The sequence below is a fragment of the Littorina saxatilis genome, linkage group LG8, assembly GCF_037325665.1.
Source record: "Littorina saxatilis isolate snail1 linkage group LG8, US_GU_Lsax_2.0, whole genome shotgun sequence".
NCBI lineage: Eukaryota > Metazoa > Mollusca > Gastropoda > Littorinimorpha > Littorinidae > Littorina > Littorina saxatilis.
In genome coordinates, this window is record NC_090252.1 from 17,880,279 (window position 1) to 17,902,941 (window position 22,663).

General features: G+C 41.9%; 1 protein-coding gene across 2 annotated transcripts; it reads left to right on the top strand.

Moving 5' to 3' along the window:
* Positions 1-442: 442 nt before the first annotated feature.
* Positions 443-22,415, top strand: LOC138972962 (V-type proton ATPase catalytic subunit A-like). 2 transcript variants are annotated; one of them, XM_070345615.1, is made up of 15 exons: positions 443-478; positions 1,360-1,450; positions 2,747-2,875; positions 3,804-3,893; positions 5,580-5,704; positions 6,217-6,354; positions 8,985-9,136; positions 10,316-10,478; positions 12,329-12,437; positions 12,719-12,956; positions 13,875-14,082; positions 17,406-17,465; positions 18,425-18,519; positions 19,584-19,755; positions 20,367-22,415. In XM_070345615.1, exons 2-15 carry the CDS (start codon positions 1,366-1,368, stop codon positions 20,457-20,459), a joined length of 1,857 nt encoding a protein of 618 aa, XP_070201716.1. In that variant the 5' UTR covers positions 443-478; positions 1,360-1,365; the 3' UTR covers positions 20,460-22,415. The 2 variants fall into 2 exon arrangements, with proteins under 2 accessions (XP_070201716.1, XP_070201717.1); XM_070345616.1 differs by lacking the exon at positions 443-478 and adding an exon at positions 676-749.
* The last annotated feature ends 248 nt before the right edge of the window (positions 22,416-22,663 follow it).

A 22,663-nucleotide genomic window follows, 5' to 3' on the forward strand; every position in this document is an offset into this window, starting at 1 on the left:
GTTTGGGGTAAGACTAAAAAAGGAAAAAAAGGTCTTTGTTTTTTGGCAAAATAACTTAAAAATATGGGGGGTGTGTCCAAAAATGAGGCCCATAAGGGCTCCTGTCCAGGCCGGACGACGCCCTTAATTTGGGGAGTGATAACATTTTCCATGTCAGTGGTAATTATTGGATCTATCCTAGTGTCCGGGAAAGGGGAGGGGAGCATGGAGGGGAGGGGGGGGGGGTGGTATGATCGCAGAAAATGCTTACTATTCTTCCCTTCCGAAAAGTGAAAGTAGATTGAAACTGAAAAAAATAAACACCAAAAAAAAAAGAAAAAATGAGACGAGGTACATCAGGTGGCTATCCCCAGCCAGGTCCGGCCCTGTACGTTCACAGCACGGACAATGTGCAGGGATATCTGTAATTAATGGTATTTTCGTATAGTTTTCTGTGTAAAGACGTTAATGTCACATGACCTAGACGCCGACACTGACGGTAAGTGCAGAAATGATGAGATGCTTAATTCTTTTGCTAATTGATTAATGACGGCGAGTTCAGAGACAACAGTCCCATAAAAACTAAGGTATTAATCGCTAATTACAGCAGGCCACGAATTACGAAAATTACTCACGTTTTAGCTTGAAAACGAAATCGAGATCCGATCGAATATCAGCACTGCTGATTTGCAGGCTGTTTTGTCACTTGCTCTTTCTCATTTCACTGCAACGGTTCGTTCGTGTGCGTCTCGCTTCGTCTTGTGGTTGTTGTAAGTCCAGTCAAGGTTTTGTGGTTAAAGTTCAATGAAATGAATCTGTGAAATTCACATTTTATGAAATGCTTGCGGTGATAAATTATGTGTTTGCCGTTTCCTGTGAAAAAAATCGTCTGCTAAAATGATGTGGCAAATTGGATCACATGATTATTATTCGTGCAGTGTAGAACTGCTGTGTTGTCAGCAGAACTTAGGTTCTCTTCAATAAGTAATGATCATTTTTGTATACTATTGTCTTGATATTTATTTTAACAACCAAAACAATTTGGGGAAATCTGTAGTCAGTTCTACTCTGCTGCTTAGAACTTGAAAGTGTGTATAGTGCAAGTTTCTGGCTGTCTTCAAAGTCAGATTGCAAACCAGCATGATGCAGTGTTGTGTGCTAGAATGTATATCAGATACATCTAATCTTGACATTTCTTGACAATTTACAATATTTAATGTGAATTTAAATCAGTGGTGTTTGAGTTTGACAAACAGACTCTTCAGTACAAATTTTTCACTTTTGGATCCGAGAAGTGTGCATGATAGTGGAATAATTTCAACTGTTTATGGCATGTGTGTTGCCATCATCAGTGCATGTTTCTCTGTGTTTGTTTTTCAGAAAAGTATGGATTCATCTCGTGGTTTACCCAGGGTCCGTGATGCGGAGAAAGAGTCGCTCTATGGCTACGTTCACGCTGTGTCTGGGCCCGGTGAGTCCGACCAATTTTTTTTCTCTGCTTTCTTGTACAGCTCAACTATTAGCACGCATCCTCATCTCTTCTGCACAGGGTGTTCAGTTGTTTCTTGGCATGCTCATTGTTGAAATGTGACTGTTTAAAGTAAGGATCTAGGACTGTTTTAAAACTTGAAGACTGAGATTCAGAAATTTTTAGCAAGTTCTGTGTTTGGGGATTTATATTAAAGAGACAATGACAAAAGGTGACGTTTTCATGTCAGTATGTCCCAAATGACATCACCAGTACATTTTTCATTCTATCTAATCTGTTTTCGTTCTATTTTTTCTAATAACATGCGTTAACAATTGATTGCCAACTGGAATGGAAGAGCACAAAAAGTGTAACTTGATATGTAGTTTCTCTAGAGGGAAAAACATCTTCCACTTTCATGTCAGTGTGTCCCATGCAACATACATATATATGCCAAACAGCTATGTGTAAGTAGATTATTTGTTAGTGGTATAGAAAATATTGATCAACAATCAAAGTCAGTTTTCACATTCATTTTCTACCTATTTCTTATTTGTTTATTCTTTTGGCAATGGTGAAATGTCAGCAATCGTGTGTCATTCGGGACAGTAGACATGACACCTGACCTTTTGTCACTGTCTCTAAAGCTTCTCCATTTAAATGAAGTTCAAGAGACACTGTACAGTTGTGGGAGAAATGTTAGTTTGACATTATTCATAATTTTTGAAATGACCAAATTTTGTCTCGTTAGTTATCAATTCAAGTCAGAACCGAATATTGTCAAGCATGATCGAGTTCAGAATCTCTGAAACTGTGTCAGTGGGTGCCATGTCAGCTTTGGGTGACTAAAAACACAAGAGGGTGCAGAATTCAATCATAATTAGGTGCAATGTGCATCAGGGGCTTTTGTACAAGTTTACACAGAGTCTGATCTCTTTGATAATAAAATTAAAAGTCAGTTGGAAAAAATGATGTATTTTTAAACTCAAGTTTATTTTTTTGAATCAAAGTGTCTGAATCTGGTTGACTTCAACTCATTGTCTCCCAGGTACGGATATATATCCTCTATCTGACCAGGTACGGATATATCCGCTCAGGCTGTTAGCTTCAGTCGCTTCCTGTAACGTCGATCTAATGCCTGCATTCCAGCATGTTGATACACAGTTACTACAATTCTGAGTGACCTGCTGCAGCACAGCTGGTCTCAGCTAAACAAAACTTGGTCAACATAGGTGGGGTAGAAAGAGTTAAACACATAGTGGTACATAATTTCATTGCAAATGCATTGTGTGTCTACAGTGGTGGTTGCCCAGAACATGTCCGGCGCGGCTATGTACGAGCTGGTGCGTGTGGGTCACGGGGAGCTGGTAGGGGAGATCATCCGTCTGGAGGGAGACATGGCCACCATCCAGGTCTACGAGGAGACATGTATCCTTCCGTCTGGGACTGAATGTTGATCTTGTGTTGCTGTTGTTACGGTTAAAGTTGCGGTTTTAAACGGGTCAACTCTATGTGCAGACTCAGATGGTATCCATGTCCCAACCCCGTGTCGCCACAGTGGTACGTAGAAGTACGTCTTCTGCCATAAGTGCAGGTGGCTGATTTACACCTAAACACGCACACACCTGGGTAGCGCGACTCTTGGTGCTGCTAGCTTTCCACTGGGAGGAAGCGACCCGAATTTGCCAGCATTGGGATAGTAAAGTAATGAAATGAAATACAGTATAGTGTCTGTCATAGAAAGGCACCCTTAGGACCAGCCAAAAGTGGCCTTACATTGCAGGTGGCCTGTCGTGACAGGTATTACTTGCTCAAAGTAAGTTACATGGACAATAAAAAGTGTCCTTTAATGGGAGGTGTCCTCACATTGCAGGTATACAGTGGGACCCCCTCCCCCCCTTTTGAGACCTTCAAAAATCCGAGAAAATCAGGTCTTAAAATGGGGGTAAATTTACAGAGGTTATGAACAGAAAGTCTGAGACAACAGGGTCTTAAAAGGGGGGTCCCACTGTATTGTAAACAACAAAGGGCTAAGGTTGAAGGGTGGGGTCAATCTTTTTTTTTTTTTTTGTAAATTACAATGCAACATCTCATTATTATCCGTTGGGATATAACCTTTGTGGTTGAAAACGACGTTAAACACCAAATAAACCAAACAAATAAACAAACTAACATTATTGTGAAGATCCAGGCAACTTGAAAGACAGTGTTGACTTCTATTTTTACTTTGACTAGAGATTGTTTTTATGCGTGTGAGTTATTGTGTGTAAAATACAATTAGTTATTCATTGATGTAAATCGAATGACCTTTTAGGCAAATGACGTTGCATGTTGTAAACCTTGACCTTGATCCCAGCCGGTGTGACGGTGGGCGACCCTGTACTGAGGACAGGAAAGCCGCTGTCTGTTCAACTCGGCCCTGGTATCATGGGCTCCATCTTTGATGGTGAGTACTGCGGCTTCTACTGGGGAGAGGAAACTCACAGTGCAGATTTTTATTTTGATAGGTCAAAGGTTTTTGGCTTGGCATAATCTTCAAACTTGTCTTTCAGCATGTACGGGGTATAAATGAATGAGGAAGAAAAAAAAATAGAGGTATGGATACACAATCTGGGCATGTGCAAAAGCATAAAGGCACAGTAAGCCTCCCGTAAACCATCACAGATACGGTCAGGCTTTTACACACAGTACAAACACCCTTTCATTTAAACACTCACCGATTGAGAACATCCTAGGTGCCCTCCGTAAAGAGCGAACAATTTTCAAAGAATTTATTTTTGCGTGGTTTATCTTACCCCTGAGCCATCGTGAACCCATGTGATCCAGTTTCCCTTTTTCACAATGTAGTCGTCAGTTAGTCATTTAAATGCGACTCGATGTGAGCTTATCTACAATAGCACGTTTTTATGCACAAAACAAACTGCTGTGGTTCACAAGAACTCTAGCGATGGCTTTTGACTGTTGAGAGGAACGGCGATATGCATAAACCGTCGTCTGCTACGACCCTTGCGTGACCCTGCTTCCGGGCTTTTCTTTTTTCAAACTTTCACAACTTCGAATTGTACTGATCTTGTCTTGATGAAAAAATAATTCTTTTGTAAGAATGTTTGTGTAACAAGCTGTCAATTTATTATTTAGATTTTAAAAGTTAGGTCTAGCGCAAAAACGCACCACGGTCCAAAAACATTCTGATAATCATCGATCCACGGCTATTGCCAGTTTACATCGATAGAATGAGACCTGAAGGGAAGTAACTCATTTTTGACCTGAGTTCCGGATGGGTCCAAAAAGTGTTCCAGACAATCTGCAAAATTAATTCTTTAAAAATTGCTCGCTCTTTACGTAGGGCACCTAGGATGTTGACGTTTGGTGAGCGTTCAAATAGAAGGGTGTTTGTACTGTGTGTAAAAGCCTGACAGTATCTGTGATGGTTTACGGGAGGCTTACTGTCCGGGCGTGATTTCAGGTATTGAATATTCATAACAGCCGTCCAGCACCAAAACGAGGCACCATTGTTGTAGAGGAACAAGTCCACGAAAATAAATTCTTTGAAAATTTCTCACGCTCGACAGAAAGCAGCCAGGATGTTCCCGTTCGGTGAGCGTTCAAATGGAAGTATGCTTGTACGGTATGTAGACGCTCGGGGAGCTCTGTGATGGTTTACGGGAGGCTTACTGTGCCTTTAAAGAACAGCCATTGGCATTATCCAGATATAGTACTCTGCAAACACACACTGAAAGAGAGAGAGAGAGCTACAGTGGTATTTATTCAACGTTTTCTTATGTCTTTTATGTGGAAGCAAAATTATGAATATATATAAATAGCACAGAACAAGCAAGCGCAAAGACAGACAAAGAGGGAAGGGAGGAATACTATGCTCATAGTCTAAGAGTGACAGAATGATGCGCTAGTTAAGGCCACATTGTACATACTGAAAATGATGGAATGCATGGATTACATGTTTTGGCTAACACTAGAACAAAGTGGTCAACAAATTGTGTTCTCAACACCCTCGCATCAAACATTCAGAGAGGGTAGCATTGAAGCTGCTGCTTTTGAAATCATTGTTTCAGTGGAGTAGCTATGGTGTCTAATCTCGGGGATGATTCACACAAGAGTTTTATTTCTACAGGAATTCAGCGTCCCCTGGAGGCAATCTCAGACCTGACCCAGAGTATCTACATCCCCAAGGGAATCAACACACCGGCCCTCGACGCTCAGAAACAGTGGGAGTTTACCCCCGTCAAGGATATCAGAGTGAGTTATGTCGATGTGTAATACCCACAGCTGCTACCTGTTGCTATGTTTTTGCAGAAATTATTATGCTGACGGAATGGTGCCAGGGAACACAAATGTGTGTATATATCCGTGTGTTTATAGAATGAAATGTGTGCGTGTATAACTGGTGGGGAGCCACATCACAAGGGCGATATCTACGGCACTGTGCCAGAGAACCTCCTTGTCAAACATCGCATGATTTCTGTGTGTTTATTGAGTGGAATGGGTATTTATAGAGTGAAATGTGTGTGTGTATAACAGGTGGGGAGCCACATCACAAGGGGCGATATCTGTGGCACTGTGCCAGAGAACATCTTTGTCAAACATCGCATCATTTCTGTGTGTGTGTAGAGTGAAATGTGTGCGTGTATAACAGGTGGGGAGCCACATCACAAGGGGCGATATCTACGGCACTGTGTCAGAGAATATTCTTGTCAAACATTGCATGGTTTTTGTGTGTTTATAGAGTAAAATGTTTGCGTGTATAACAGGTGGGGAGCCACATCACCGGGGGCGATATCTATGGCACGGTGCCAGAGAACATCCTGGTCAAACATCGCATCATGTTGCCGCCCAAAGCCCGGGGAACTGTCTCCTACATCGCACCTGCCGGCAACTACACTGTCAACGTAAGTTGCAGTGAAAATGCGTCTTTTTTTTGTTCTCTCTCCATGAATTTTTTTGTATGTTTCAAAAAGAAAATCTGAATGGTGCACATATTTATTGACTTGTCAAAATAAAATAGCAAAGAACAAGCAAACTTTGTTATTGGTCTTGCAGTTCCCCATATAAAATACTACACAGTACATGTGAATTTACTGACTGGATGAATAGAATAATACTGGTTACGAAGAGCCACACATACCACTGATGGAATAGTAATGCTTCTAAATCAACAGTGCTTGTAGATAACTGATTTTGACCAGTGGGATTATTGCTGCTAAATGTAAATTGTCCACCTGCATTGCAAAGATGATAAGATCAAGTGTCTGAATTTTGTTCGCATACTCTTTGGTTTGCCAAAACTGTTAGTGATTACTTTCGTAGACTCTCAGATCATTTTATTCAATTTCTGAGCATGTGACACTACTGGGTGCTCAGAATGAATGACATAGTTCCCAATTCTCCATTGTCTTTCATGCAGGAAGCTGATAGTACATATGTGACCCTCTACCACGGAATGAGTCGCATGTCACCTTTGCATGATTTTTATATGTTTACATTTTCTTTATAAGATTTGTATGCTCTATCCAGTGGTGAAAACCGTTTTAGAAAAGAGTGAAAACTGTTCTAGTTACTAGCCTGTGACTAAGGTGACCCTCACACTGATACCTGACACCCCTGACACCGCCGGGATGTATATTAGGCCTAGCGCAGAACCGCGCAAGGTGACATCCTACTCATTCCGTGGTGGAGGGTCACATATAAAAAACGCTGGCGCTGGACCCGAGTACTCTTCAGACTGGCTCGCTCACCCAGTATGAAAGTTTTTGTCTTGTGCACGTGGATTTAAAACAAAAAAAAATATTTATTTAAAAAAAAAATTATTAGAGTAAAATAAAACATTAAAACGTTCATAATAAACAATAGTAAACAAGAATTTTAAAAAAAATAAAAAAATAAAAAAATAGACCGCCCATGCCGGGAATCGAACCCGGATCCCTTGGATTTAAAAATAAAAAATAAAAATTATTTATTTATTTTACACAATTAAAAAAATTATTACAGTAAAATAAAACATTAAAACGTTCATAATAAACAATAGTAAACAAGAATTTATTATTAAAAAAAAAAATAAAAAAATAAAAGACGGCCCATGCCGGGAATCGAACCCGGATCACTTTAGCGATAGTCGGAAACGCTTTCCACCAAGCCACCAACTCTATCATTCGCCAGGGAACTCAAATGCCTATACTCCTCGCGCACAGTGGTACACGCACGCAAAACACGCACGCACGCAAAGCCTGGTGTCGCTGTCGCTGGCTGGCTGGCGGATTAGCCGAACGGCTGTTCTATCCCACCGCGAATTGCGCCCACCGCCAAGAGTCGTTTTTGAGTCACTTGAGAAAAAGTGACTCTATGTAATCGGTCAGTGTTAGTCTGTCCGGCCGGCCGGCCGTCCGGCCGGCCGTCCGTAGACACCACCTTAACGTTGGACTTTTCTCGGAAACTATCAAAGCGATCGGGCTCATATTTTGTTTAGTCGTGACCTCCAATGACCTCTACACTTTAACGATGGTTTCGTTGACCTTTGACCTTTTTCAAGGTCACAGGTCAGCGTCAAAGGAAAAATTAGACATTTTATATCTTTGACAAAGTTCATCGGATGTGATTGAAACTTTGTAGGATTATTCTTTACATCAAAGTATTTACATCTGTAGCCTTTTACGAACGTTATCAGAAAAACAAGGGAGATAACTAGCCTTTTCTGTTCGGCAACACACAACTTAACGTTGGGCTTTTCTCGGAAACTATAAAAGTGACCGGGCTCAAATTTTATGTGAACGTGACTCATTGTGTTGTGAATAGCAATTTCTTCCTGTCCATCTGATGCCTCATATAATATTCAGAACTGCGAAAGTGACTCGATCGAGCGTTTGCTCTTCTTGTTGTTGATTAATTCGCATTTAGGTCCCAGGTAACATTATGAAGTTTTAATACGATCAATCGGACCTATTATCAAGTTAGTGTATCAACTTTTGAACGAACTGCGCCCAGTAGTTTCCCAGCAATAAGCTGTTAAGTCGAGACACACACAGACACACAGACACACAATTAAAGTCTGCTGGACCCAAGTACTGCGTACTCGGTGATAATATTGTAGTCTTACAACCCAGAAAGCTCCATGGTGCAAGGGAGATAATCAGACTTGTTCCACAGTCATTCCATTTCCTTTCTTGCTAAAATTGGCAATTTACCTGGGTGTTTTGTAAACCAGTATTACCTAGGAGGCAGATAATCTCTCACTATAAAATAAAACCAACAATAAACAACCCCCCCCCCCCCCCCCCCCTCCTCCCCCCAGAAAACTAGCAAACAACAACAAATGTGGAGGCTTAGTTGGCGATACGCACACCACCCATCACCAAAACAAGAAAGTCGGCTCCCCACGATCTACACCAAGTGGGGCATCCAGATCCAGAAAAAGATTAAATCCATGAATCAAAGAAAGATGTACTTGTAGGTACTTGAGTTTTTATTTGCATTGTGTTGACAAATGTGTCCATTTATTGTTATATTGACTGTATTAACCCCACAGGACGTGGTACTGGAGACGGAGTTCGAGGGCCACAAGTCTCAGTGGAGCATGCTGTCGGTGTGGCCGGTCAGGCAGATGAGACCGGTGGCCGAGAAGCTGGCCGCTAACTATCCCCTCCTCACTGGACAGCGTGTGCTTGACTCACTCTTCCCGTGAGTGGGTCTTTGTCCGTTCAGTGGTTCTTGTTTGCATCTCTTGATTGTGTGTTGATGTTTCAAAATGAGACTACAGACTTTCAAACGTTACAGGGATTAAGTGGTCAGACCTGGGAACCCAAACAATTTCGCCATATTTTGTACACATGAATGTCTAGAATACGATAAGTTACGGTCAGTGGAAGAAAAATACGACGAGAAAAATTCCTAGACTACTATTATTTATAAGCGCATACCGAAGCTGATCCAGTATTTTGACACATGATTACGTCACTATATTAGCCACTGTCTAAAAAAAAATAATCGGATCGTGTCAATCAATCAAAACAACCAGGCAAACGAAAGTACGGTATTTGGCGAAATCGGCTCCGAGAATAAACAAGTGAAACAAAGGAGAAAAGTGAAAAAGTTTGAAGAAAAATATCACACACACACAATTTGTAACCAACACACACATGTAGTCCCGCCCGGAATAAGCTTTTTTGGGATGATTTACGACTTTTGCGCACATTTTGAGCAGACGAAAACACAACATGGCGGTTCTTGCTCCTCCAACTATCGCGAGACACACAAAAACGAAATCGCGCGCGCGCGAGATCCTGATACATCCGGTGTTTCTCTGTACGCTTGTCACGACGACTTGTTGACAAACGAAGATTCGCAAAAGAAAGAGAAAAGCGCCGAGTCTTGAGTAGAGAGCTAATAAAGTACCGGTAATCGCTAATCGAGCGAAATGTAAATCCGCACCGACTTCCATTAGGTGAATGCTATTCAAGTTTAGGTAACGTTTTAGCCGCATCTTTTTATAAGCCGCAGTGCGATTTTTTTTTTCTAAGTCGCGGCTTGTCTGTCAAATACGGTACAGTTTGTGTGAGTAATAATTGAAAAAAGCATTTGTTTTAAATGTATAGGTAAACTTAATTAACGGTGTGACGGACGCGCATGAGGCATGTTTTAATCATGGATGTGCAAACGCTGTGATGGTAAAATCATGCCTCACTTTTCTTGCTCTTCGGTTGAATTGTTAATTAACAGTTCATGTACTCTTCACGGCTGTTGTTGTTTGGAAAGTTCGCCAGCTCGATGATTTCAGATGGAGGGTTAAAAAAGCTGACTAATGATATTTTTTGTGTGATTTTATTTTAAATCACATCTGGTGTTTTTGCCATCCAACAGGTGTGTACAGGGCGGCACCACAGCCATCCCCGGGGCTTTCGGCTGTGGCAAGACTGTCATCTCGCAGTCGCTGTCCAAATACTCCAACAGCGACGTCATCGTCTACGTAGGCTGCGGCGAGCGTGGAAACGAGATGTCAGAGGTGTTGAGAGATTTCCCCGAGGTGAGTGGTCAGCGTTGAAAGTGGACCTGTGTTCTTTTACTTCTTCGTTCGTGGGCTGAAACTCCCACGTTCACTCATGTTGTTGCAAGAGTGGGTTTTTACGTGTATGATCATTTGTACCCCGCCACTGAGGCAGCCATACACCCCGGTGTCTTATCCTCTAGGCCACTGCGCCCGTCTAACCTGTATTCATCACATTGCGAAGGGAAGTTCTTGCCTGGATTTAATCGGCTTTCAGTTCTTGAATGCCTTTAAGACGGGCGCAGTGGCGTGGTGGTAAGACGTCGGCCTCCTAATCGGGAGGTCGTGAGTTCGAATCCCGGTCGCTGCCGCGTGGTGGGTTAAGAGTGGAGATTTTTCCGATCTCCCAGGTCAACTTATGTGCAGACCTGCTAGTGACTTAACCCCCTTCGTGTGTACACGCAAGCACAAGACCAAGTGCGCACGGAAAAGATCCTGTAATCCATGTCAGAGTTCGGTGGGTTGTAGAAACACGAAAATACCCAGCATGCCTCCCCCGAAATCGGCGTATGCTGCCTGAATGGCAGGGTAAAAAACTGTCATACACGTAAAAAATCTACTCGTGCTAAAAACATGAGTGAACGTGGGAGTCTAAGCCCATGAACGAAGAAGAAGAAGAAGAAGAAGAATGCCTTTACACTTTGATATGTGTCGATTGAATATTGGATGTCTTTGAGCCATGTGACGTCAGAATGTGACTAAAACACATATTTAGGCGGCTAGCCAAGACTACCCAAGAGTGCATGTTTGTATGCGTTCAATCGTAAAAGTAGATCGGTACAGAGATTGATACAGAAATGTTGTTTTGTATTTTTGGCCAAAATATGACATTTTACACAGATCTCGACAGTCATTGTTCACCTCGACCCCTTGCGCAGTCTTAGAGGAACACTGACTGTCTTGATCTATGTAAAATGTCATATTTTGGTCAACAATATAAATAACATGTATTGTCATCATTTTCACAAGTTTTCATTCACAAACACCTGGGAAATAAAACTCATGTTTCCCATGCAATAACTCGAGGTGGTGAATGGGTTTGAGCTTTCTGGTGAAACGTGGATTGTCAAAGTAAAAGCCAATCAGGCTGAGGACAACGATTGTAAACATTCACTTCTTCTTCTTCTTGTCGTTCGCCAATGTTAAACTTGGAGTCCAGCTCTGGTAATGAAGCTGGTGGTGTAAGCATTCACTCTCAAAGACCCAATCAATGTTGATAATTACCGCGGCGACTCATGGTCAATTTGCAACTTATCTCTGTAATCGCAAAATCCACAACGAAAAGTCATAAACACTTAAAAGAAAAGAAATATGCTCAACACTTACTGAACTCACAGGTATGATCGCAGCTCTGTACATTTTCAGACTGGAAGAAAAGCGTCAACAAGCTATGTTTGACGTCACATACAAGGTTGACGTGTTATCTCGTGCTACTGTGACGATGCTTTGTGGCCCGGAGTTGGATTCTAAAAATTCGTCTCCCTGTGGGTTTTTGTGCATTTTGTTGCACAACCAAAATGATGACAAAAACGATGTTTGGTGGCTTGTTGTCAGACCAGCATTTTGTTGTTGGTCCTTGGGGAGCATATCGCCTTTTGTCTCATATTTATCAACCGCTGCCTTCGGCCTTGGTCGATAAAGATGAAACAAAAGACGATATGGTCCCCTTGGACCAACAAAAAAGCTTGTCTGTCAACAAGCCACCAAACATCTTATAATGTGGTGTTGTGAACAACTAGCAGTGTAGATAGACGCAAGACTGGGAGGCACTATTACAGTAACAACATGTAACAACATGTTAATGATGACATGTGTGTTGGTGTGTGCAGCTGACCATGGAGGTGGAAGGCAAGCCAGAGAGCATCATGAAGAGAACAGCTCTGGTGGCCAACACTTCCAACATGCCTGTCGCTGCCAGAGAGGCCTCCATCTACACTGGTATGTACAACCCCCCCCCCCCCCCCCCCCCCACCAGCCCCACCCATGTCATCTCTGCTCAGTTTGGTGCTGATTTAAGGGGCTGTATCCTGTTGCAATGTACTCTTTCCGCTAACACCCTGTCACACTATTTCCATGATATGGTCTTGAGATGGCCATGATCTGTGCATTCTTTCCTGAAAATATGACAAAAACAATATTCGGGGAAAAAATGAACCACTGCTGTGTGCGATTCACTGTGTAGCATGCTTGTAATAAAATATCACAATTGACTTTTTCAGGTATCACGCTGTCTGAGTATTTCCGTGACATGGGTCTCAACGTGTCCATGATGGCTGACTCCACGTCACGATGGGCCGAGGCCTTGAGAGAAATCTCGGGTCGTCTGGCCGAGATGCCGGCCGATTCCGGTTACCCCGCCTACCTTGGAGCCCGTTTGGCTTCCTTCTACGAGCGTGCCGGTCGCGTTATCTGTCTCGGCAACCCCGCCCGTGAGGGCTCCGTCAGTATCGTGGGGGCGTGAGTACTGCTTTCATACTTTATGCTGTGGATAGTTTTCACTTTGGTTTGATTTGTTTTGTCAAGAAATAAAAGCAGCCTGTGGGATAAAATCTCATTGAAAATAATTATGGAGTAGTTTGTGAATAGTTAAAACCTTCAATATTCAGGCGTGGGAATTGTCCGCCTAAGGCAAATTTCCGCCAACATTTTTTTTTGGTCCGCCGAAAAAGCGAAAGTGTCCGCCGAAAAAAATAAGTGGGGGAGGCAAAAAGGGTTCTAAAAACTGAATTGAATGGCAAACTTGGAGCTCAGGTGACACCAAATTGCACCATTTGGGTTCTTTGGAGGAAACAAATTCCTGGGGGGAGGGGGGGGGGGGGGGTCCTTCTCCCAGAACCCCTCTAGAAAGGCTAGGTGCTACATGCCGTCGACTTTGCAATTCCTTACAAATTTTCAGCCTTTTTTACTTTGTTCAATTCCCATGCCTGAATATTACTTCCCTTTGGTTATATGATACTTCAATATTTGATTGTTATTGAGGTGTTTCGGTCATGGTCATTGATTTTACCTGGTATGTAACACACAGACATGCGAAGGCATTTTATGACAGCTGGGTTGTGTAAGTATCTGAAGTGTTTTTCTGAAATTTGTTCAGGAAAAAAATGTTATGGTGTCTGCAAGATAGTTACATCCTCTAGTCCGTCGCGATATAACCTTGAACGGTTGAAAACGACGTTAAACACCAAATAAAGAAAGAAAGACATCCTCTAGTGGGGATTTCTCTACCATTGTGTTTAAGTAGCTCCAGCATCATTATAATTACACTAGTGTCATTCTGGTTGCAGTGTGTCTCCCCCCCTGGTGGCGACTTCTCTGACCATGCTGGGTATCGTGCAGGTGATCATTTTAATAACACCATTGTCATTCTGGTTGCAGTGTGTCTCCCCCTGGTGGCGACTTTTCTGACCCTGTAACGTCGGCCACGCTGGGTATCGTGCAGGTGTTCTGGGGGTTGGACAAGAAGCTTGCGCAGCGCAAACACTTCCCGTCCATCAACTGGCTCATCTCCTACTCCAAGTACATGCGCGCCCTCGACGACTTCTACGACAAGAACCACCCGGAGTTCGTTCCCCTTAGGACCAAGGTAGGTCCAGTGTTTTGGCTACCAACAGCTGCGGTCAGCACATTGTTAAGCTCGCTTGCTTGTTATACCCAAATACTTACGCGCTACACAGAGAGATATGGGCCTTATCAGTGTATGGCACTGAGCGAGCCAGCGGCACTGTGTTATCTCAGCTGTGGGGGATAGGATGGGTGCTAAACATAGCTCAGCCTGCCTGCAGCTAAGGAGGCAAAAATGAATCCATAGGAACAGCCATGCACATGGATTTGGTATTTTCTTTGTCTTAGTCAAGTTCAATCAAAAGTGTTCACAATTTTTTTAAGTTTTTCAGTTTTCGGGAAAAAAATGTGTGAATGCTTTCAATGTTGTTGATAAAACGTTCAATAAACTCAGATCACTCTTGTTTATTAATTCTTAATATTACAATGTAATTAGTGTTTCTGTTTCTTGCTTCAGCCTTAAGATTGTGGACAGCTGTTGCATAATGTGTAATAGATGTGTTTTTTAAAAACACACTTGTTTTTTTTAAATAGCGCAGAAAAAACAAACACAGAATATAATGTAACAGAAAACAAATTTGTAAATTTGGAATTGATCTTTTGGTTGACATGCCTGTTTGGTTTTCTGACAACAACAGAATGAAACCCAGTCTGTCCGTGGTTTGGATTTGCAATGACAAGGCGCATGTTCTGTACTTATATTGATGTTTTCAAATGTATTTTTACATTTAGTCAAGTTTTGACTAAATGTTTTAACATAGAGGGGGGAATCGAGACGAGGGTCGCGGTGTATGTGTGTGTGTGTGTGTGTGTGTGTGTGTCTGTGTGTGTGTGTAGAGCGATTCAGACTAAACTACTGGGCCGATCTTTATGAAATTTGACATGAGAGTTCCTGGGTATGATATCCCCGGACGTTTTTTTCTTTTTTTCGATAAATACCTTTGATGACGTCATATCCGGCTTTTTGTAAAAGTTGAGGCGGAACTGTCACACCCTCATTTTTCAATTAAATTGATTGAAATTATGGCAAAGCAATCTTCGACGAAGGCCGGGGTTTAGTATTGCATTTCAGCTTGGTGGCTTAAAAACTGAGTGGGTTTGGTCATTAAAAATCGGAAACTTGTAATCAAAATTATTTTTTTATTAAACGATCCAAAATCGACGGGCGTTGTGGCGGGGTGGTAAGACGTCGGCCTCCTAATCGGAAGGTCGAGGGTTCGAATCCCGGCCGCGGCCGCCTGGTGGGTTAAGTGTGGAGATTTTTCCGATCTCCCAGGTCAACTTATGTGCAGACCTGCTAGTGGCTTATCCCCCTTCGTGTGTACACGCAAGCACAAGACCAAGTGAGCACGTAAAAGATCCTGTAATCCATGTCAGAGTTCGGTGGGTTATAGAAACACGAAAATACCCAGCATGCTTCCCCCGAAAGCGGCGTATGGCTGCCTAAATGGCGGGGTAAAAACGGTCATACACGTAAAATTCCACTCGTGCAAAAACACGAGTGTACGTGGGAGTTTCAGCCCACGAACGCAGAAGAAGAAGAAGAAGAAGATCCAAAATCAATTTCATCTTATTCTTCATCATTTTCTGATTCTAAAAACATATACATCTATATATATATACGACTTGTGTCTGTCTCTGTCTGTGTGTGTGTGTGTGTGTGTGTGTTTGATCGCCATGCACGGCCAAAGTTCTCGATGGATCTGCTTCAAATTTGGTGTCCATATTCAGATACACCCTGCACAAAATCTGGTCGATGAGATATTTCAACACGTGCTCTCAGCGCGCAGCGCTGAACCGATTTTGGTTCCACCTCAGCTACCCGGGCCCCCATACCGACACACCAAAGCCGCTAGACCACATCACAACGCCAAAGTTCTCGGTGGATCTTTTTCAAATTTGGACACCGTATTCAGCTACACCCCGGACACAATATCATCGATGAGATATTTCAACACGTGCTCTCAGCGCGCAGCGCTGAACCGATTTTTGTTTTTGTGTTCATTTCACCATTACAAGTAACTCTTCCTTATCTTCTCCAGTGTTTTGCGTTTATCTCCCTTCCTTCGTGTGGCTTCAATCCATATTTCCGTTTCTAAGTTACTATTTTTAGAATGTCACTGCGCTGTCCAGAACGCTTCCCTTGCACCCGTAAGTTGTTCTTACTGTCAAAGTGAAAAGGTCGAATCAATTTATAGCCACGCGAAAAATACACTGTCACCTATCTCTATATATTTATAGATATAGATATACATATATATATACGGCTTCTCTGTGTGTGTTTGTGTTTGTGTGTGTGTGTGGGCAAAAACCTGTGTATTGTAGAGTTCTGTTTGTGATGTGGTCTAGCGGCTTTTGTCTGTCTGTATGTTCTGGCATTTGAGAAGCCACAACAGATAATATGGGACTAAGAAATAAGCTCTAAAATTCTCAATCCCGTTTGACAGGACTTCGCCTTCAAAGGTGATTGTGGTGAACCGCCACGCTGTCTGTCTCTGTCTCGCGATTCACCCCATATTCCCGTTTCTAAGTTACTATTTTTAGAATGTCACTGCGCTGTCCAGAACGCTTCCCTTGCACCCGTAAGTTGTTCTTACTGTCAAAGTGAAAAGGTCGAATCAATTTATAGCCACGCGAAAAATACACTGTCACCTATCTCTATATATTTATAGATATAGATATACATATATATATACGGCTTCTCTGTGTGTGTGTGTGTTTGTGTGTGTGTGGGCAAAAACCTGTGGATTGTAGAGTTCTGTTTGTGATGGGGTCTTGCGGCATTTGTCTGTCTGTATGTTCTGGCATTTGAGAAGCCACAACAGATAATATAGGGCTAAGAAATAAGCTCTAAAATTCTCAATCCCGTTTGACAGGACTTCGCCTGCAAAGGTGTTTGTGATGAACCGCCACGCTGTCTGTCTCTGTCTCGCGATTCACCCCGGCGAAGCCGGGTATTCCTCTAGTATGTTATATTTGGATTAAAAACAATCTCTGAAAATTAAAAATATAAAAATTATGATCAAAATTAAATTTCCGAAATTGATTCAAAAACTATTTCATCTTATTCCTTGTCGGTTCCTGATTCCAAAAACATATAGATATGATATGTTTGGATTAAAAACACGCTCAGAAAGTTAAAACGAAGAGAGGTACAGTAAAGCGTGACTATGAAGCACAGCGCAACCGCTGCCGCGCCAAACAGGCTCGTCACTTTCACTGCCTTTTGCACTAGCGGCGGACTACGTTCAGTTTCATTCTGTGAGTTCTACAGCTTGACTAAATGTAGTAATTTCGCCTTACGCGACTTGTTTCTTCATTGTGTTGATGCTTGCTGTGTTTCAGTGCAAGGAGATCCTGCAGGAGGAAGAGGACCTGTCAGAAATCGTGCAGCTGGTCGGAAAGGTCAGTCACTCAATCCTGATGCTGCTAACAGCAACAGTGCCTACTATCAATCAATCAATCAATATGAGGCTTATATCGTGCGTATTCCGTGGGTACAGTTCTAAGCGCAGGGATTTTTATTTTTATTTTTTTTATTTATTGATTTTTTTTTTAATGCAATTTATATCGTGCACATATTCAAGGCCCAGGGATTTATTTATGTCGTGTGAGATGGAATTGTTTTTACACAATACATCACGCATTCACATCGGCGCATATCCTACTTTTCACGGTCTATTATTCCAAGTCACACGGGTATTTTGGTGGACATTTTTATCTATGCCTATACAATTTTGCCAGGAAAGACCCTTTTGTCAATCGTGGGAACTTTAACGTGCACAGCCCAATGTAGTGTACACGAAGGGACCTCGGTTTTTCGTCTCATCCGAAAGACTAGCACTTGAACCCACCACCTAGGTTAGGAAAGGGGGGAGAAAATTGCTAACGCCCTGACCCAGGGTCGAACTCGCTTCCGAGCGCAAGTGCGTTACCACTCGGCCACCCAATCCTCGCACAGATTGTGCAGCCTGCAAGAGAATAGATTTGAAATTGGTTGAAAGAGAGGAAAGCGAAAAGCTTTTAACATCCATGGTTGCAGTGATTTGTAACAGGCTGTGTAGTTGACAGACATTATGCTTGCAATAAAGGAAAGAAGAAAATAATCTCAACAAAATCTGTTTAAACAAAGTATGTCCCTAATTGGCCAGTGCTGTTACTGAAGGCGGTAAGTCTGAATTTCATCAAGTAAAAAGTGAAAAATTATGTTATTTGCGAAGTGAGATCAAAGAAAGAAGCAAGAGGAAGCTGGCTTTGATAACATTGATACAAACTCTAACAAGCTGAAATGACTCGGCAGCATAACAGTGTTACAACACAGCAGCAAGATGGTAGAACTGACAGCAGTGTTTGTGTGCGTGCAGGGTTCACTGGCTGAGTCAGACAAGATCACACTGGAGGTGGCCAAGCTGATCAAAGACGACTACCTGCAACAGAACGGTTACACACCTTACGACAGGTACGCTCAATCTTGTACCTTATGTGTGTCCAAGACAATTATCAATTTTAATGTATTTATTTTAATGGACGATAAAATGTTATACTGTTATTGTTGTTGACTCGAGACTCAAAGCAAAGATACTGCAAGGCAATTTTGGGTTATCAGTACAGGGGAGATAACCGTAATAGGTATTTTTATGTCGGTTTGGCACATCTTCTTGTCGTTCGCTGTTAGATCGTCAGTCCGGTCTGCAGGGCGAAAAGTGTTGTCCTCTCCAAGTCCTCTCTGGGGCCGTATAGCTTCTTTTGTAGCGCTGTCTCCTCTGGCCAGATGGTGTCCCTCAGAGCACTGTGGTATGGACAAGCCTGCAGGATGTGCTCTGCTGTCTGATTCTTGCCACACGGACATAAGGGGGAGGGAGTTTGGCACATCTCATTCATTTGTTTTAATGCACAAGCAGAAAGGGGATCCGACAAATAAATTAGAATAAAAAGAAACAGCATAACAAAAAGAAGTTTGTGACAACTGTCGTTAAAAAAAACTTGCTCCGTATCACCAGGTTCTACAAACCAGTTGGACAGCTGCAAAATGTTACTGCCAAAAAACAAAAAGACAAAAGTCATCAGATTTGAGCAAATCTTTGTGTTCCTTCCAAGCAGTTGGGGGTTTCCACGTTTGATTTTTCATCAGGTTCTCAGACCTGTTTACTCATACGATTTCGCCGTATTTTGTACGCCATGTTTCCAAGAATACGATAAATACGCTGGTTGATACGAAAATACGACGATTTCCAGTGTCATATTTTTAGTTTTATCATCAGTGCGACGGACGTTGTATAGGAATTTCATTGTTTTATGTGTCGGTCACATGATTAAGAAGCACCTCTACCTGGTAAGAAAATACACTCAATATTTTGAAAATACACTAAGTCTCTGTGAAAAATACACCAACTGTTCCATTTAGGTAAACAGGACTGGGTTCTGCTCATTTTTCAAGACAGTGGGAAAACTGAAATACATCATTGCAAACAAAAAATTGAAACTGGGTGTTGATTCCAAGCACACCATGTTGTTTGTGTCCAGGTTCTGCCCGTTCTACAAGACCGTAGGCATGCTGCGTAACATCATTGCGTTCTACGACATGGCGCGCCACGCGGTGGAGAGCACGGCTCAGAGCGAGAACAAGATCACCTGGGGCATCATCCGCGAGCAGCTCTCCGACGTCATCTACAAGCTTTCCAGCATGAAGTTCAAGGTCAGAACGCTTTGCTGTCTGTAGACTGTGGTTAAGATGTGTGAAGGTGTGCAAGATTTGTGATTTGTTGTAGAAGTGTTAAAACATTTTTTAAATGTTGCATTTGTGCTTAGAGGTTTGATAGCTAACATTGTATTTGCACATTTCACTTTTTTAGCATCAGTTAGACCAATATGAACTTTCTCTGCTCATGATTAGTTAGGATTTTGTGTACATAAAATGTCTCCTAGGTATCTCAGTAAAGAACTTCCAAAAAGTCTGAAATGACAAAGTGATGCTGTTCGATGCATTAAGCCATTTTTTCAAGTCAACATGTGAAGGCTGTAACGGCGCGTTCTGATTGGTTCTGATCTGCGACTGAATGTTTGAGAATAGAGCAGGTTCTATCGTCCGAAGCAACAAAAACATCGCTTGCGACTGAATCACAGCTCGTTCGTATGCAATGTGACAGGGCACATTTGAGGAAAATTCCATAGTGTGACAAGTGTTTTTTTGTTTGTGTTTGTTTTTGGTGCGATAATATTTTTAGGGTCATCTGGCCTCTTCTTGACAAGTGTTTTAACAAACGAATACATACAATATTGACGTGTTGGTGTGTCTCTGTCCCCCAGGACCCCGTGAAGGACGGCGAGGCCAAGATCAAGGCCGACTTTGACGAGCTGGTGGAGGAGATGCAGACCAGGTTCAGGAACCTCGAGGACTAGACTGCCACTAGACCAGCACTAGACCATCGCATCACATCACTCCTGACAACAACAGTCCTTTACTCCATCAACTAGCCCTCACGTCTACACCAAACCTAGTCCTTGCTGGCCCATTTTCTCTCTAGCCAAGACACAAGTAGCAGGTCTTGATGGCCAAGATATCAAAATGGCTGTTGGTCTGGGTAGCCGAGACATAAACAGTTGATCTTGGTAGCTGAGACACAACAAATAGCTGGTCTTGGTAGCCGAGAGACAAATAGCTGGTCTTGGTAGCCGAGAGAAGTAGTTAGTCTCGGTAGCCAAGATACTTTTGATTTTGTTAGCCAAGACACACACAGCTCAAAATGGCCGTTAGTCTTGGTAGCCAAGACACAAATGGTTGGTCTCGGCAGACAGCAAGCCGTTGTGATAGATGATTTTTTCTGTGTAGTAGAGAACAATGTAGCAAGTTGAGAAACTATACTGTGTGTTAAAGATGAATATTACTGCCCCTAAAATGGCTTTGTTTGAATAGTTAGCATCTTTCCATCGTTACTGATTGTTACAAACTCTGAAATGTAGCTCATTCTGTGTTGGGGTTAAAAAAAACCACGGGCATATTTCATGTTTGTTTGAATGATTTGTCAACGTCACAAAATGAATTTGTGTGAGCCTGTGGAAATTGAACCATGTTCAGTAAAACACATTCCAAGAACATTGTGCATATGAAGAGTAAATACATTTAGTTTCTTTATTGTGTGAATCCCACCCATTTGATGTCAATTATAGGTAGTGAATCACTAAGTGATTGGTTTATTCTTGGAAGTAAACTTGTAGCTCTCTCTGACTGTGTATTGGTTTGTTTGTCCTGTTAGCTTTCTGACTTTATTTGTAATTACTAGATTGTGTATGCAGCAATTGTGATTGAATACATTGGTACAGCAAGCCATGTGAAACAAGTTGTACATTTGTTATGTGTCTAAATGGAGAAACTAGCACAGTGATGTAGGGTGAAATTGCACAGAGAGTGTGTTGTTTTAACTTGTTTTGTAAATTTGATTTTCGTATTGATCAGATCTTCATTGTTTTATACATGTATTGATTTTGTGATATGTACAGTCAGAGCATTCCACTGACTGGAACAGCATTCACAAGCGTTGAATGGGGACATGTGAAGTTTTGGGGTAGAGTGAATTAACTTTTTGTATTTATTTCTGTAGTCTTTTACCTGACTTGATGAGGTAACAGTGAGTGAGCTGTTTGAAAGAACTGTGGGTGAAATCATTGTGTCTTTGTGAACAAGAAACAATTGACAAGTGGCTCTATCCCATCTCCCCCCTTTCCCCGTCGCAATATAAAGAAAGACAGAATCATTGTGTCACTCTTGTAGCATTGCATCAAGTCTTCTGTGAGGGGTTTGAAGCTTTGTCATTCATGTTTTAAAGATTACACTGAGCTTTCATCTTAAATGAAAATTTAATGCACCCAAGTTTTTGAGTTATACTTCCGAAGAAATGCCTCCAAAAGCATGTGAGTCGTATACTTTTCTAAAGTATTGCTAATTTTGTTGAGACACAATTGTTGTTCATGTAAACGGGGATGCTAAGGTACATCTCTTGGGAGTGCTTATAGCATTTGGAAATAAACAAAACTGGAATAATTTATCATGAATGGTCTTCATAGAAGTAAATGCAAGATGTGAAAGTGTATAAATATAAACAGTGTTGTAGACAGGATAGGTTATAGTTTCCAGTTACGTGGCATTTATTTATCTGTGCGTACAGTTATTCTGCAATAGTTGTCTGAGTGACACGTGGAGATCAAAATGTAGAAATCTGGGTTGGCATCACTTGTCAGAGTGTGTATCTTTAGAAATGTGGATGTATTTAGAAATGTTATCGTCTGTTCATTGAGCGAGTGTGCGTGCAGTGTTCTTCATAGCGATGTACAGAATAAACTTACTTGTGCTAAACTGAATCAGTCCACGACTTTTGCCCTGTTATCTTGTTTGTTTGAGGTTTTGCATGCATGAGCATGTATTTGGTTCAATCATTGTTTCGGTTTGTTGCTTATATCTTTTCCTTGCGAAACCTGTCTGTCAATCGACCAGCATTTTCAAGTGGCCCAAGTCACTGCTCAGACAAAATGAACATTAAAGTGGCAACATTTTCTCATTATTTTGGGGGGAATTTCGTTAGTCAAGACATAGACCATTTATCCTGGAC